This window comes from Hakea prostrata, chromosome 3, assembly GCF_041222555.1.
Source record: "Hakea prostrata isolate BN-2017 chromosome 3, UWA_Hpros_2, whole genome shotgun sequence".
Lineage (NCBI taxonomy): Eukaryota > Viridiplantae > Streptophyta > Magnoliopsida > Proteales > Proteaceae > Hakea > Hakea prostrata.
The window spans coordinates 14539395-14556840 of NC_142602.1; the positions used below are offsets into that span (position 1 = coordinate 14539395).

The 17446-nt window shown below is 38.1% G+C and overlaps 1 protein-coding gene and 1 pseudogene across 2 annotated transcripts; both read right to left on the reverse strand.

Moving 5' to 3' along the window:
• Positions 1-728: 728 nt before the first annotated feature.
• LOC149021043 (E3 ubiquitin protein ligase RIE1-like) lies at positions 729-8965 on the reverse strand. Of its 2 annotated transcripts, none has more exons than XM_089149315.1 (5): positions 7996-8961; positions 4001-4120; positions 2857-2989; positions 2596-2754; positions 729-1202 (listed from the first exon to the last, which is right to left on the reverse strand). In XM_089149315.1, exons 1-5 carry the CDS (start codon positions 8487-8489, stop codon positions 1038-1040), a joined length of 1071 nt encoding a protein of 356 aa, XP_089005441.1. In that variant the 5' UTR covers positions 8490-8961; the 3' UTR covers positions 729-1037. The 2 variants fall into 2 exon arrangements, with proteins under 2 accessions (XP_089005441.1, XP_089005442.1); XM_089149316.1 differs by lacking the exon at positions 729-1202 and adding an exon at positions 1224-2115 and having other exon boundaries at positions 7996-8965.
• A 5425-nt stretch (positions 8966-14390) lies between these two features.
• Positions 14391-16271, reverse strand: LOC149021044 (putative UDP-rhamnose:rhamnosyltransferase 1 pseudogene; annotated as a pseudogene).
• Positions 16272-17446: the final 1175 nt, after the last annotated feature.

Here is a 17446-nt window from a genome sequence, read left to right on the forward strand (position 1 = left end):
TTTTGTGTTCCCAACTATGACCTTTCCAATTGCCACGGTTAGATCTAGTTTGGTTCAAGCTTGCAAAGCTAGTGTTCACCCAATCATTGTGAAGTCAGACTCCTTGGATTTAGTTAACCACCTGAATTCCAAATCTAATCCACCTATTGAGATTATTCCTATCTGGCAAGATATTTTAGATCTAAATTTGATTATTGTAAATTATGTTTTGTTCCAAAGTCTGCAAAATTGATTTTGTTGGTTGAACTCCCAATTGAGCACCTTTTGTGCAAGCTTTGGCTTCTACAATTATGTAAGGTAAGACATTTATGCTTGTATGTGCTCTTGTTCTCGATGATATTTTTTCTTACCCAAAAAAATAAAAAATCCACCTGAAGCCTCTTATAAGTCTAGTCTTGCCCTTTTTCTCAATGAAATTTTGAACTTTTTTTCTTCCAAAAGACATTCCCACTGAAAAGATTTGAAAGCTGATGATAAATTCAAGCGAGTCAAACTATTAGCTACATTACTTAATTTCAATAAATTTAGTTTCTTCTTTTTTTTACTTTTCTCTCAAGCCACCCTCCTCTTCCCCCGGTCAATTTACTTTTTGGAGTGATGTTCATAAACCATCATATATTTTTCCTATTATTTAATAATTTGGTAATAATATATCATATTTTGATAATGGAAAAATTCAACTTATCCGGTCATCCCAAACAGTTTCACTTAACTAGACGGCTAGGCCACAAGGTCTTGTTGAGGATAAATGAAATCTGAAAAGCCTGATTTTCAAACAATGTTGAGTAGTCTAACACTCTCGGTATATACACTTGATATGTTGAAAGGTATGTTTCACAAATAAGACTGATGGCAAAGGGGAACAATAGCTTTCTATCCAAAAACAGAGAAGAAAAAAAAAACATTCAGTTCACAAAATGCTAATATCTTCAAATTAATGTCTTCATTCCTTGTTCCATCAGGTCTTCTTACATGTACAAATACAATGGGTGGGCACAGACTGGTTGCTTGCAGTAGGTTGTTTATTTCCTTTTTTCTCAGACCTGATCAATGCTTCCCTTGAGGATGTTGTACTTGCAGAGAGGGCAAGTTGCGTTTATCTTAAGCCATTTTACGATGCAGGGAGCATGGAAATGGTGGTTACATGGAAGAGTATGGAGCTCCACCCCATCCTCATATGGGGTGAGGCAGACACAGCATTCCTGCAAAGCAAGAAAGGCAAAATCTTTGTTTAACTAAGCCAAAAGCTAATCCAGTAGAAAAAAAAAGAGCAGGAAGGAATCTAAGGTGTACGTACTCCTGAATAATCTGTTTAAGTTCAATAATTACCAAGTCATGTAATGGCAAACAAAAGTCAGCAAAAGTACATGTGCCACTACAGGAGTATCCCAGGCAGGGCAGGTTGAGCATTTGATGAATTTTGATTAGCTTTCAGACCAACAGCCCTTCCTAAAGGGGTGAAGTTGAGCTCAAGTTGCACACACTATGCTGCTCGAGTAATGGCTGCGTCCACCAGTCCTAATCCCAATCGAAACCATCACCCAATTTTGCATCATTTGACATAGAATGATCTGGCCTAAGGATTTGAGGGAGTTTTCCAAACTGACCTGGGGAGGTCATTCGTCAGTGTTTCAAGATTCTACCTCATCCAACACATAACTATTTTATCTTTATGGGATAAAAAGGTACCAATATTTGGCAGTTTCAGGTGGCCAAAAACAACAGACGCAAGGGTTCCTCTTTCAGGTTCAGCTCAGATAAATGCTCTTTAGGATGTCTGAGACCCTTCGCATTTGAAACCTTTAGGTTGCTTTCCCAGGTTGACTCAGACGGAAAGCTGTCCCAAGATTTTCGGAACGCATGGTCAGTTACCTTCTCAGAATAATGAAAAGCCATCACAGAGATGATCTTGGAAAAGTGTTTCTCACAAACACATCAAATAACATAGCTGGGTAAGTCAAAACTCAAGCCATCAAATAGATGATCTTGGAAAAGTGTTTCTCACAAACACTTAAAAAAAAAAAAAAAGCTGGGTAAGTCAAATCTCTCCTATTTTCACCATAAAACAATGCGGCAGAAACCCCTCCTGTCACTCTTATGTTCCCACGCATTCTCCTGGAAAAGCAACCATAAAGCGTAATGAGCCGGGGAGAAATCCTCAGCACCTGATCATGGATTTTCCATGAAAGCATAAATCAGACATTCTTTTCAAATCTGAGCTGGTAAAATCACTAGGAATACTGCATTTAGTAGCAGAGTATGGACTCAGAAACTGACTACTCATAAAATGGTAAGCACTGATGACCCAGAAGGGTAGTGTATGAGAAGATGTCTCCACAAATCAGGGATGCTTTTGCATCTGTTTTAAATATACGGCTTCATTGATGCCTAGAGAACAAGAATTCTGTCACCAACAAGTCATACATGTTGAAGCCATTCAAGTCTACCCAGGATTCTCTGATCTTTTTGAAATGTGTTGTGTTGGGAGAGATCCATTGAGATGCTTGAGGACTTCTCTGCTTTTATCCACTTTTATTTATATCAATTCAGTTGACTGATACTTAGTAATAAAAGAAATGATAAGCAAGTAATTACCGCATCCTCTGGTAAAAGGAGACGTTCATCAGCCAAGTATCCGCTATTTGTTGCCACGGGAACCATGGACCCCGCTTTGGCAATAGGCTTTTCATCATCGCTTCTCATTCTGAACTTGTATTTTGGAAGGATGTTGATATCAGCATCGGATGCCCCTTCCTGTTCATTCATGTGAGAAATGGTGAATGTTAGAGAAAAAAGACCATATATCTGTTGAAAAGGATATATCCATAATATGGATGGACATTCTTGCTAACATACCTGGCCAGCCACAGCATAAAGAATTCCAATAATGCAAGGTAAGCAGCAGCAGAGTGCAATTCCAATCAAACATGCCAAAGCAATACAAAAGATGGCGAAAAACACATCGAACGCCAGAAATATTACAGCCAACCTGGACAAGTTCATATGAGATTTGTACACAGATAGAAAGTTTTCACAACATATTGTGGCATTTACCAAACTGAGAGATAATACAAAATAAACCTATCACTGCTTGGTCTTAGTAGATTTCCAGGTCTACCATAAACTGAGAAAACCAAGCAAGAGCAGATCTCTATCAGGGAACAAAAATTGATTAAACAAGCAATTAATTAATGACACTTTATTTAATCAACAAAAGTAAGAAAAGATTGCTAACTAGAAAACATGTTATGGTTTTATGGATATTAAAACAAACAAAATTATCATCAAGAAGGTTGTGCTTGGCATGTTGGCCAAATGCTCAGTTGTTGAATGCATGGTCACAGTTCAAGTCCTGGAAACAGGGGAAGACCACATACATTTGACCTCCCCTAACCCTGCTAAAAATTGGAGCCTTGTGCACAGGGTACAACCTTTAGAAACAAATCACAAAAGAGTTAAAGAATATTTTCAGCGATTCAATAGTGATTTATTTCACAAAAATCAACAAATTACTCAATTAATCTCCAATTAAGTTTGAGATGTCTGCTGGAATAGACCAATTCAGAGCTTATGTCACAACAAAATGAAAATCGATCAACTAAGTGGTTGCCACAATGTAACAGATAAAAGGATCCTTTCTTCCAACCCAACCCCCCTTTCTCTTTAATTTGTCCAACTCAAGAACACAATAACATTCAAAAGTGTTAATAAGAAAGAGCCGACACTAAATACCATGAAAATATATGCATTTGTGCATCCTGGAGAACTCCTGCAATATTCTTAATCAGCCAAAACAGATTTGGCTAATACAATAAGACTTGACTGCTTTAAATCATTTGCAAAAAATAATCCAACCACTTAACAGGTCAGGACCCAAAAAATTGGAAACAACCTAAAACCTAAATAATTTAGGGGAGTAGAAAAGGAAAAAAAAAAAATAAAAGGAAGAAAAGAGAAAGCACCTATTTGATCACAGAAATAAAAATGTCGCATGCCATACCAATAAAGACGTGGAGCATTCTGAAGGAGAGCTTCACCACCAGAGACCACCCAATAAAAACCAACTACCCACCAAATAAAGGAAGCCATTGTATTAACAGATTCACATCGTTTGGCAAACCTGAACCAAATCAGCACAGTGAAATTAGTTAAAGGATGTCCAAATGTATAATCAGAACAAATAGAATGATTATATACAAACCATATGAGAATCATTAAATTATAGACAGCAAAAGATGTTACTGCAGCAGAGGTTTGAACTGTTTTCAGAAACTTGAATAACATTTACTTGGTCTATTGGAATTGAAACAACTTGCTTTCTTCAGTGAGTCATTATACATTGAGATTAACTTGTATCTCACACGTTTAAAAAATTATTATGGAGTTAACAATGATGGAAAGTAATAATATCATGCATATTTTCATGATAAATACCATGCTCGTTTATTTTGCAAAGGAAGATATATATATATATATATATATAGTAGGGTATATGACAAATCCTGAATTGACTTGGGCTGGTAACAGGTCAAGACGTAGCCTAACATTTCATGAACCGATCACTTCAATCTATTTACCTATTGCAAAAAATGAAAGGAAAATGCATCATTATCAAAGTTTTTCTTTTATTCATTCTATTTTATTTAGTTATTTATTTTTGTGGTGTGGGGAGGGGGGTGGTAGTTGGGAAGTTGACTAGTAACAAAGTTCACTCTATTAATACATCCAATTACAGCAAACTCAATAATGATACATTACAGCCATCTAGTGCATATCATCCTCAACAAGTCCAGGACCAAGTTTTAGAACATTACAAAACATTTCCATTATGCAAATCATTTAAACAATTTATAGAGAGTTAATTTATAGAGAACTCTCTAACTCACATCCAAGATGTTCTGTGCTGCCCTAAGCAACAGAAAAAGCAAATAAACATTCGTCCATTTTCAGAATTATATTAATTTGAGGGAGATACAGTAATTTGACAAAAACTTTACTTATTAATGGCAACTGTGCATGTTTTTGTTGAATATATATCTTTCATTTAACATATGACAAATTGGTAACAATAGAGTCAAAATAGAGAAGCATTCAAGAAGGAAAGTTTTTGCAAATCAGCATAGTTGCCAATGCATCCAGGCGTCCAGGCGCTTTGTTCAACCTGGGCACCTTGAACGCCTTGCTTGCCTAATTGGTGTCGCCTCAGATTGACCCTCTTGAATGCCTCAGTTCACCTAGGCGCTGTGACAAATTTTTGTTTTTGGTGGTGGAAAGGCGCTGTGACAACTATACATAACAGAATAAGAAAGGGGGGAAAAAGCACCATCAATCTAGAATGCTGTTCAAGCAAGACTGGAAAATCTGACTTCAATATAAAAACACAGCATATAGCAGTCCTTCAACCTGGTGTCTTGATGATCTCCATTAGTTAAGGATTTATACAATAGTAGTTTGCCGTAAGGATACTGTGGTGGCCAGTCCTTAGCTACAACAGTTTCATCTTGACTAGAGTCCCATCAGACCGAGTTTATGTTTCGGGTTTAGCACTTTTGCAACATACAAGTCATAAAAATAGTTTCTAAGTTAATTTACTTAATCTCAGAAGACAGATATTAGGAGGATTCTTCTTTTCTTCACTGTTCACAATACTGTTTATGATAGCAATCACAGTACTCTTCACACTTCCTCTTCTCTGCATATACTGCACCTCTGTTCTCCTAACTATCAATCTGCTTTCCAACCCGTGCAATGGCCTCTCTTTTTTCCCCCGCTACACAAACATACAAGATAGCAAGCTTCTCATCCCCTAGGTTGCCAGGAAATAACCTAGACCAAGGCCTGTCACCTTGCGGCAACCTAATATACCACAAATTCTAATTCAGAGATAAGGTTTCATGGCATACATTAGTTCAGTGGTTTGAGAAAGCAATTGACTAGGGAATAGTGCTTTTCCACCCATTTTCTCATTCCCTCAAATAAATAGACTGAAGAATCCAATCAGATGGAGAGATTATTGTAATAGAGTAGATGAAATCCTTAGAAAGCAGAAGTCTGATAGAACCCTCAGACAATCCCCATTAATTCCCATGAAGGAATTATTACTGAACAGCTATAATTTCAGAACAGTAAGAACAACATTGAGATAACATCTGATTTCATTGAGCAAACCTTAATGGTTAACACTGATGAATACAAAGCTGATTCTACAAACTTATAAACGATTCCGGAATTAGGAAAAACAAACTAAAACTCTGACAATCAAGAACAGCACAATACCCAGACCATTCCAGAGAGGTCCCCCTCTCCCACAAGCACTGCTTGCACCTTGCTTCCTTCTCCCCCCTCTACTCCTCTCTCCCCTCCATTACATAACCAAACATTCCTAACAAACTCTTACACTTCTTCCCAATATTCTTCTGCCACCTGGACTGTCTCTTCTGCACCTCTGCCCACAGCAGAGTTGCGGTTGCTGTCCAATAGCAGGTTGCCATCTGTCCACTCTTTACTTTGTAGTTGATCCCCTGCAGCTGCTGAAGGTGATATTGTGTTCCTCCCCCTATTCTTGCACTTGTACACCCAAATTATATGGAGCTTATCAAAGTCCCATTAATTTCCTTGCACTTCCTTGGCACAACCAAACCTCTCTGTGAGAAAATGCTTCCCTTTCTTCCCCTTCACTTCAGTCCCCTACAATCTCCTATGCTTTCACTTTCACACATTTAACCCCAACCTCTTGAAAACCAAATACAGATTTGATTTCTAAATTTTTCCTGTTACGTATATTACAGAGTCAAACACCACCACTAGTTCCTGTTATCTCCTACAAAATATTAAGTACATTAGTTTTCGTCCTACTGCTGTCAACTTCAGAAGTTCGAATACCTTAAATCTTAGACCTAAATGTTAAGAATTCATTTTCCTATACAATATGATAACCAAAGGTTTTAGACTCTTTAGATTAGATCTTCTCACCTAAATGGTACATGTTTGCGTAACACCTTAAATGATGTTGCAGCTCAAACATACAAAAAATGAATAAAAAAACCATCAATTTTCACATTAAATTCGTAAGTTTAGTGTATAGGGGTTCTCCACAAATATCAAGTAAAGCTATCAACTGAACCACTGCATGCATTAACTAGTAGCCTTAGACTTAGGTAATATTTCTATGAATGCCCTCCAGTCTGCAATTTTATATCCTAATATAGGTTGGTTTATATAACATCACTATAGTCTATGGAGTTGCATTTATCACCTAAAAGCATACCATTTTCTTTCAAAAACCCATAAAGGAAAGAACAATCATAGAGAGGTACTTATCACCAAAAAACATGCCACTGCCTATTGCAAAGCTATACCAACTTCTTTTTTCTTTTTGGAAACTGGAAAGGGAAAAACAGTCATAAAGTGAATTTATTGGCTAAAATCATACCAATATCTATTGCAAAGCTGGAAAGGGAAGAGTAGTTACAAATATAGCAGTCTATTTACACTATGTATTTCTCAAGCATATACACTTTATGAGATGCTTGCAAGGATAGTGATGCAACTTTATAGTTAATTCTAATGATTATAAAACATGGAGGAATCTGATAATCGGTTATCATCCAACCATTGCATATTATTTCTACAGTAATAAGTTCGAAGTACCCAAAGAGAGAGAGAGAGAGGAAGAAATCCATGTACACTTTTTATCAATTCTTGCACCATTGATAAATAAAAGTATTCCTTCGGCATTATGGAATTTCCTGGGTCTAAAAGAGTTCAGCCAAATGTTTTGGTGCTTGCCACTGGCAGAATTCTCATTGTCAGGGAGAAGAAGTTACTGGAAATCATCGTTCCACTGGACTCGGTCCTTGTTCAAAGATAATTAACTATATTCTAAAAGAAAATAATCAAAATAAAACAGAAAACACTTTTCAGAGACCCAATTGAAATAGAATTCAACAGCTATTGAAGAGAAGAAAGGCTATATATTTGTGTTTTTCAACCAACCTCGATGGACTCCCACCGGTACCAGCATCTGAAATTTCATCGTCGCTATCATTCAAATCTGAACCAAAAGTCCTCACTCCATCTTCACCATTCCGACTTATTCGCATATTCCTTCTCCTGTACTCAGACCACACCAAACCCACATGAACCAGACACTGTAGCACATACCCACAGATCCAAACCCTAATCGGAGTGTTTGGCTTTTCATTTGTGGTACAAGAAAGCAGCACAATAGCCCCAATAGTGAAAGCAAGGTTCCAAGCAATGTCAATCGCAACAACAGGCTTCGAGTAACCCCAATCAGCACGTCGCTGCTCGAGTTGCTGCGCCGCCGTCTCACGCACCAGCATCGACGGCCCTCGCCGACCAGCCGCCCGACCCAGCAAAAGCGCTAATGTAGTGGGGCGAGGCGTCAAATCTGTATTCCCATTCCTCGGGCGTAATAGAGGCGTGGAGGACTCGTCGACGGTTGCCGCCGTTGACGTTTCCGCCATTGTTTGTACGGTCAGTTGCAGAGAAGAAACTGAACCGGACAAGCAATCGAAAGAGGTGAAGAATAAAAACGTAATATCATACCTAAAGTTTCATCGTTTGCTCAACCTTCTTACGGTTTGACTGCGTTGAATGGTAGTTTGCGTCAATGCGTGATGCAGATTGAACGGAAAGTGCAGTTTTTTAGCTGAAGAACGTGGCTCCTTTCGAGAGCGCTCCAATAATCACCAATCTTGAACATTCTGGTTCGAATCTAGGTTTTATCCTGTTTGGTTTTTGGACGGTTATGCTGTCGTGGACTCTTGACTTGAAATTTTCAGAACGGTTGTACTGGTCTGAGCCTCTGAGGTTGTCAATATCAACTGATGCGGTGGCAACAGGGAGGAGGACTAGTCAGTACTCTGTAGTGTAGTACGAAAAAATAGAACTACCATCGCCAAAAGGCCCAAAACGGCTAAATCTGCTAATAAGGCTGAGGCTTTGCGCAAGCAAAAGCTCCATTGAAGAAATAGCGCGCCATTAAGATGAGGGATCTTTTTTTTTTTTTGGTAAAAAAAGATGAGGGATCAATAGCAACAAAACAGGGAGACAATAAATACAAAGTCTAGATTCTAGGTTGGCTGTCCACCCATCCTTCCGCTCCTACAATGGGGTCACAAGTTTGCCCGTGAAACATGGGTAAGACCCACGTCTACGGGTGGAGGGATGGATGGAAAGACGGGCAATTGAGGGGAGATAATTTATATATGTGCGATATGAGATAATATAAGACTACCAAAATAAGAGATTATATAATAAGTCTAGATCGCTTTTCTGTCGCTCTCACAATGGGTGAGATAATCAATGGGTTCTACATGGGGCCTCACTTAAAATGTATCTAAAGAAGTGTTAGAGGAATACATGTGCTCATGTGACCGCAAGGTGATCCGGATTCCATATAAGACAATATGACAATGTATGTTCTTAGCCTTTCTATTCTCTTTAAAAAAAGATTCAAAATTAAAAAACATAATTGAACCGTGGACCTGCCTAGATAATACACATTAATAATCTATTTGCTTACTTCAAAGGGGTATCATAGATTCATGGGCAGAACTCCCCTATATTCCCCAGAAGATTATTCAAAAAGAATGTTAGAATAGAGGTACATAATACATCCAACCAGCAATAGAAAAGGTCCAAAATGATACATTTTCTAACTTTCTTAATTGCCTTGCCCAAGCATGTAGTTGGGGGGGGGGGGGACATCTTCTCCAAGTTGCCAACTCTTTTAGCCCTGCTTGTGTCTTGTTAAATGGAGTTGGTCGGCTAGTCCAGTGGAGAGGATTTTCATACCAAGTGAGACCCATGATGGTCTCCTGGAGCGTACGCATTATAAAGGCACTACTTCAAAGTACCCTTTCTATTCATGGTTGGGTTTGGTAGGACAAATTTAAGATATTCTTTCCATAGTATCCTACTGAGTTCCAACGGCTCTCTTTGACACCGCTAACAGTTTCACATTCCTCCGGAACACCACAGCTACCAACCATGAGGAAGATTCATTTAGAAACATCTCCTCCATATTCACTAGGACAAAACCATGCTAAATCGTGCGACAATCCTTCCTTGAACTATTTAATCATTCCCATTCCCACCTAAATTAAACGTTGAACTCCTAGAGTCCTAGTGAACTTCTTGGGCCTTTTCATTAAATGCTTACAATGAGTTATGGATATACAACAATAACGTTTCAGACTTATCTCCATGAGATTAAGATACCCATCTTTTGCCAATTTTTTTTTTTTTTTTTTTGGGTCAACTTTTGCCAAAATTGAATACTGACTGCAACTGTAAAAAAACGTTACAACCAAACTTCACCAGTTCTTTATCGAAAACTTAAATAGAGATAATCCTTGGTTTTTCTCTTTAGCTTCTCTTCTCTATGTCGACAGCTCTAACACCTCTAACACCTCTAACACCTCTAACACCTCTTCCTCTTAAAGTCGACTATGGAAACAAGCAAGCATGAAGCAAGAACAGATGAATTGACCGTGGTGAAAGCTGCAGCATGGGCGTGGTACCAACGTGGGTCGGGTTCCCTGCAAGGAAAAGCAGTGAGCCAAGTCGATCTCACTAAACCACGGAGATCCATAGGGCCATCTCGGTACAAGCTAGAAGCGATGAGGATTGCTGATGAAAAAACGAAAGAGAAGAGATCATCTGAGTCAACATTTCTCAGCAGCAATATTTCTCTATTTGATCCATATGAAATTGCGAGGATATCCAAGCATCTAGAATATCTGATAAACTCTTCTGGGAAAAACTATTTTGATGATTCTCAATCCAATACTGGTCAAGATTATCAGAAAAAAGGCAGGTCGAAATTGCCAGAACGAAAGAAGATGAAGAATAAGAAGAGGAGGAAGAGATTTAATGGGTGCATCTTATGTGGTTCATTCAGTGATGTGGAACAAAAAGTGGCGTTCGACGGGTCTAAGATGGCATAGTCGTACATGTCCGTTTGGTTTCGCTAATGCTTTATTTGGTATACGGTTGTAAATCTGTGTATACCTTAGTCGAGCTAGTCGACACACAATCTAATGCAAAGTTGCAGCAACTAACTAACTAACAAAATATATTCTTTCTTTCCAGTTGGGTGTAGGGTTTGTTTGGGGTCATTGAAGAAGAAGATAATGATTTTCAGTTGAGGAAATAGATTGACATTCATACATCTTGCAAAACTTTCTTCCCTTGGCATCATTCGCCAGAAAGCGTAATACTCTGTGATTGTGGAATCAGATCTTCTATGTTCTGGTAGGGTGTGCGTCCATGCATCCACCATTGGATGCCTTGCTTGTAGTACCCAAGTTAGTTGCTTGGTACGACAGACAGAGAATCTAGAACGGATCCATGGACACACATCCTGCCCGAACACAAAGAATTTGCATTATTGATGGTGGGTTGAAATTTTCCACTTAATGATTTTTTTGCAAACTTCATTAACCAGCAAAGACGAATTCCATCGTACTCGTAAACGATAGTGCCCTTTTGCCCGAGAGTCGGCATAAGAGTTGTCCAACTTCGGTACAAAGACAATTTCACACTGAAGCATAGTGGTAGCTAACATAAATACATCATCTAGAATACTAGAAAAATCCAAAGGTACACCACTTATGTAAAAATCGAGTCAAACCCAAGGGATGGCTCAGTTGGTAGAAAACCGACAATTCAAAATAGGAGATTTGGATGAGGTTGAGAAGAGTCCAAATCTTCTCCACCAAGTCTCCTCTTCCACCCGTTTACTCACATTCACTGAGTAGAGGAGCCACTAAATTGAGAAGGTGGTGGTTATAAAGAAGTTGTGGTGGCTATAATAATAATTCCAATAAGAGGTTTTGGTGTTTTATTTTCCAAATTTAAATATATAGGAAAGTTATAGAATTATAGTGGTAATTAACTAACATTTTACGGAGAATTGGGAAAGAAAACATAGACACTCACTGACTCATGGACATCATAAACGGCTTCAATTTATCAATTAGTTTATCTTAGATTTCTTTTTCCCATTTTGTAAGAGTTTAAGAGTGTTCTTTTCAAAAGATTATAAATAAATCCTGCATCTCCACGAAAGTCAGATAAAAACATGATGTTTTCAGTTTTCTTCAAGTCATTGAAGCTCTGGCACAATACCTATGCACATCAATATATTAATGCTGGTGGACAATGGGAGTCCGGATCCTCACCCCATCGACCTCCCGATCACACAAACATGTGGGGCCAACATGTGAAAATTTGAAGTTTTTTTTTTTTTAAAGTGTTTTTCACCTGTGAGCCTCACATGTTTGTGTGGTGGGGAAGCTGTCGGGGAGCATAGAGTGCTCCCCGACGGGGGTGAGGATCCAGACTCGAACAATGGCAAACTCATTTTGTGGGGAATCAAAGTAGGATTCACATATAAATAAAATATTTTTGCCAGGTTTAGTCAAAAAGAAAATAAGAAATCATCATTAATGAAACATGTGGTCATGTGGCAAAAGTCTTATAGGAAAAAATGCGGTAAAAGAATCACAAGGTTTCGTTACCCACAAAATGGATGGTGACGAACTCATTTTATGGGAAATCAAAGTATGATTCACATATAAATGAAATCTTCACCAAGTTTGTCCAAAAAAGAGGGGGAATCTTCTCTAGTAAAACAAAATGTGGCACAGAGTCACAAGCTTTTGTTACCCACAAAGCGAAGTCAACAACAAGGTCGACAATGACAAACTTACTTTATGGAGAATCAAAGTATGATTCACATATAAATGAAATCTTTAGCAAGTTTGTTTAGAAAAAGAAAAGAAAAAATCTTCTACAGTAAAACTTGTCCATGTGGCAAACAAAAGAGTCACAAGCTTTCGTTAAAGCTAATTCAATCAACAACTTTACTTCAAGGTATATTGTCGATTCAAGCATAAAAGTTTGACCATCACCCAATTCAATTAACATACTCTAATTTGTACAAAATTAATTTCCCCTTTTTAAGTGCAACGCTAAATTATTATGATGGAAGAAAAAGAAGATGATAATGATGAAGTGGGAACGATTAATTAAACACTTTTTTTGATAGGAAAGTTTACTTAAATGTTAGAATAAATTAATTGAAATAGTGAAGTTCAATTAATTAAATGATGTACTAAGGCAGCAATCAAGGGTGTGATTGATTACCATATGCAAAATAATGAACGGTTATGATTTTCTTAAATAAACTAAGGGTTCACATTTTTTTTCTATAAAAAACTTATTCATTCATGGGAAAGACTTGAATCATCAATGAAAGGTTCAACAACCAAGTAGCAAAATAAGACCAATCTTTCCTCCTCACAACATAAAGGTCCTTTCTTGTCAGTATCAATGAAAGGTTCAACGACCAAGTCTAAAGAGAGTAAGAAAGACTCCTAACATCATTTAAAATGGATTCGAAGATTTAAGGGTAGGGTGTTTGGCTGATTCAAGAAAAAAATAAAATGCAAACCTTCAAGATATATATGCACAACATAATATAGACTACAAAAAAAAAAAAAAAAAAAGCAAAAAAGTAAAATCATCAAGATATGATTCAAGATATGGACTACCAAAAAAATAAAATAAAATGGGTAGTGCATATTCAATCTCAACCAGGGGCGGAGTCAAGATTGAACATGGAGGGGGCTGAATGTATGTGGGCCAATGTGGAACCCACTGTAGGTCACATCTCAGAATATATTATTATATTTTAATGTAGAGTCTATATTAAAAATTAGGTAAATTAATAGAAAATTCGTGAGTGTGAGAGAGAGAAAGGAATAATTTGAGAAAGAGAGAGTGAATACCTGATGTGGAGAAGATTTAGGAAAATTCCAAAGTTTGCTAACTATTTCAATATTTTATGAGACGTGTGATAAAAAAAAAGAGAAAAAATAGGAATAAAAGAGGAGATTCATGAGAGAATAAATAGAAACGAAAATAGGAAAGAATATATAAGGAGAAATTCATGGATCGTGAATTAGGCTTTAAGTTAGTTTTTAATTAGAATTTAACTTTTTATTCCTTAAAACTAAGAATTTAATGATAACCATTAGATAAATATTATGAATGACATTTGTACCCATCATCTTTATCTTAAATCTCTTATTTTTAATTTTTGGAGGGGACCAAATAATGGTATTTCACATTTAAAAATAGAAAAATAAAGAAAAAAATAAGGATATTTACAATTTTAAAAAATCCAAAGGCCATGGTCCCCTCCGGTCCCAATGTGGCAGGGCCACTATTCTCAACCACCAGAATCTTTACCATTTTTTGACAAAAGAATCTTTACCATTTGCAGGTCAGTGGTGGTGGTGCTCAATTATTGTACAACACTGAAGCACCACCCAAAAGTAAGAACGTCTTAGAATCTTGATTAGTCAAAGTAAGGATAGGCAGCTTTTCTTGGGGGTCTGACTCTGGAGTACGGACAGCTTTTACGTATGCAAAATTTTGAAACCTACAGGTTGGGTTGTTCGAGTCTTCCGAACGGGCTTGTGTGAGACGAGAGAATTCTAGAATTGGGAATTCTGGATCTCTGGTTTTAGTTTCCAAATCTCCATAGTTTTCTTTGAAAGAAATTCCAGGTTTTACCATAAATTTAAAAAACACTGGAATTGTGATCTGAATCGGAAAAAGATGGATTGGGTTAACTCTATAATCAGTTCAACAGTGCTATATATCATTAAAGAAATACTAAAATATCATATGCAACTTACGCCAACAAGCAGAGGAGTTTGATTCAGCATCCATGATTGATCCTGAGGTACTGATCGAAATCATCTACGTAACTCTCATGCAGAGCCCTGTTTCCAAACACTTGTTTCATCTCCATAGCTTTGGCCTTGTGATTCTTCTTCCCTTCAGTGTCGGCTACTGCTAGCCTTAGTGACTTTGCCACTGAGTCCCTTGTAAGCGACCCATCTGCTTCATCTCTTGGAATTTCTACCCCAATATTCTTGCTCAGCAGTAACCTTGCAACCAAAGGTTGATCAACTGATAGGGGTAACAACACAAGAGGACATCCTATTCCAAGAGCTTCAATTACCGAACTCCAACCGCAGTGAGTCAAGAAAACCCCAACTGAAGGATGCGCCAGTATCCTTCTCTGAGGTGCCCAACCTAAACATATGAAACCCTGACCTTCAATTCTGCTCTGAAAACCTGAAGGTAACATTGATAAGGTCTCCACCTGAGACATTGCTGGCCTTCTCAGTGCCCAAAAGAAGGGCAACCCAGAAAGCTCCAACCCAAGAGCTAGCTCATGTAGTTCTTCTCTGCTCACTTCTGCTTCACTCCCAAATGCTATGTACACAACACTTCCTTCTCTTTGCTTGTCCAGCCACGTTTTGATTTCGGTCCACTGAACGTCTCTGGTTTCCAAAGCATCTTCCTCTGTGGGAGGAAGTAGACCTATTGGAATGACAGGTACTCTGTAGATCTCCCGCAGAACACGTATGGATTCACCTTCGAATTCTTCACAGCTTCTCACAATCACGAAGTTGGATCCGAGGAGTGCCCCGTCGAATCGGTCCATGTCAGATACACCAGACTCGTTTCCACTTAAAGATCGAGTTTTTAGAATTTCATGGAGGCGAAATGCTAAATTGGATGGGGAAGGGATCCATTTAGGAGGAACAGTGAACTCCTCTGGCTTTGTTCGGATATGTTCGCCGGCCATACGTAACCATGGAGAGCCAAAGAAGGCAAGGGTTGAAGCTATGAATATACTGAAATACCCACATGAAATACCATGTTTAGTTGCGAGTGGTTTCAGCCAGTGATGGGAGAAATCATGGATTACCAAATCTGGAGCTGAGGTCTCGAGGAAGGAAGCGAAAGGACCCTCTAAATTATCGAACGCCTTCTTAAGGTATTGGATTTTGTCGAATGGAAGATCAGAAGTAGCTTCAGCTCCCTCGGGCAAGTTTGCAACCTGAGGTAAGGTGAGCTTCACAAAATTAATTAGAGGAGATAGATCGGGAGGGAGCTTGGGAAGCCTTTCAATGTTTCTTGGTGTGGAAACGAAGGAGATGCGATGACCCCTTCTTGCCAAGCCCTTGGAGAGCTCGAGAAATGGTACCAAGTGACCAAAAGCTAACCAGGGGAACATGACGATTTGAAGCCCAGTTCTCTGATCAGCCATGGCTGGCAGGGGAAGAATTTGCCTGAGTTTTAGCAGGGGCTGAGATTTGACTCTTTGGGTCCAGAAAACAGAGTATCACAGCCTCTAGTGACAAGAGATACGGATAACTCTTTGCTTTCTTACAAAAAGATGAAGGTAAAAGCCGGACAATTTACTGATCAGAAAATTAATGTCGATCAATATCAAAGATGTGCTGAATCATTATCACCTATTGTTCGTTTTCTTCTCTTTTTTTTGGGACTTTCCATTTGGCCTCCCAAAACTCTTTCTTAATTTGGATAACATCTATTTCCGGGTAGAAGTAAAAGAGATGTTGATCTCTGTTTCTTACTTGCTGGAGTTTATGGTGGCTGGATGTTGCTTCAACAATATTAAATGGATCCAGATATTAGATATGTCTCACAGATTTGAATGGATTTGAACCTATTTTGTTCTAGGGTTTCGAACCACTAGAGGGATGAAATATTCCGATTCTCTTGTTCTCCAGATTGGTGCTTTCTCCTAAGAAATTCTGATCCTCTACAATTATCACCACTTACAAATTCTTGTAATTTTTTTTTTTTTTTGTGGAAGATCCCTTTCTCCCATGTGATTTGGATGCCCATCGTGTGGTAGATGATGTCCGGCGTCTCATCATGTCCGAACCGTCGTGGTCGGATCGAGGTTCTATCCGGGCCGATTGTCTAGCTAGGAAGGCCCTTCCTTGACGCACCATGATTGGCACTTCCTCAAGGGAGATTTTTATATAGAAGCTTGTACTCAGGATGTCTTGGGCTCTGTCCCCCTCTTAATTAAATCCCAAAAAAAAAAAGCGGATTCACATCTTCCTTCTTTTTTTTTTTTTTTCTTTCTTGGGTAAAAGGGGCTTTATTAAGCCGGGGATGGGGATATTAATATGTCTCAGCGAGATTTGAACCTATGATGGTTTCAACCACTAGAGTATATCTGCATTGACGCATTAACATCCTCTACAATTATCACCACTTACAAATTCTTGTAATTTTGATCTAAGATTGCGACACGTACAGTTAATTATCCAAAGGTTAGAATTATAACTCAATTAGGAACTGAATCTAGTGAATCCCTAAAATTAAGTCTCAAAAAAACAAGATATACAAAATTGAGATAAATTTTAGGGATGTGTTATATTTAATTTTTAGTTGGATTATAATTTTGACCATTGGATAATTAATTGCCACATGTCACAATCCTAAATAGGAATTACATGAAATTGTAAGGGGGTGAGAATTCGAGAAGACGTGAACCTAGGGAAAGCCCATA

Bases quoted from the DNA above. Each gene is read 5' to 3' on its own strand.
- LOC149021043 (XM_089149315.1), bottom strand. From the start codon at position 8,489: ATGGCGGAAACGTCAACGGCGGCAACCGTCGACGAGTCCTCCACGCCT. The intron at 4,121-7,995 runs GTTGGTTGAAAA...GATTTGGTTCAG, and splicing joins ACCGGTGGGAGTCCATCGAG to GTTTGCCAAACGATGTGAAT. The intron at 1,203-2,595 runs GTAATTACTTGC...CTTGCTTTGCAG, and splicing joins TCCTTTTACCAGAGGATGCG to GAATGCTGTGTCTGCCTCAC.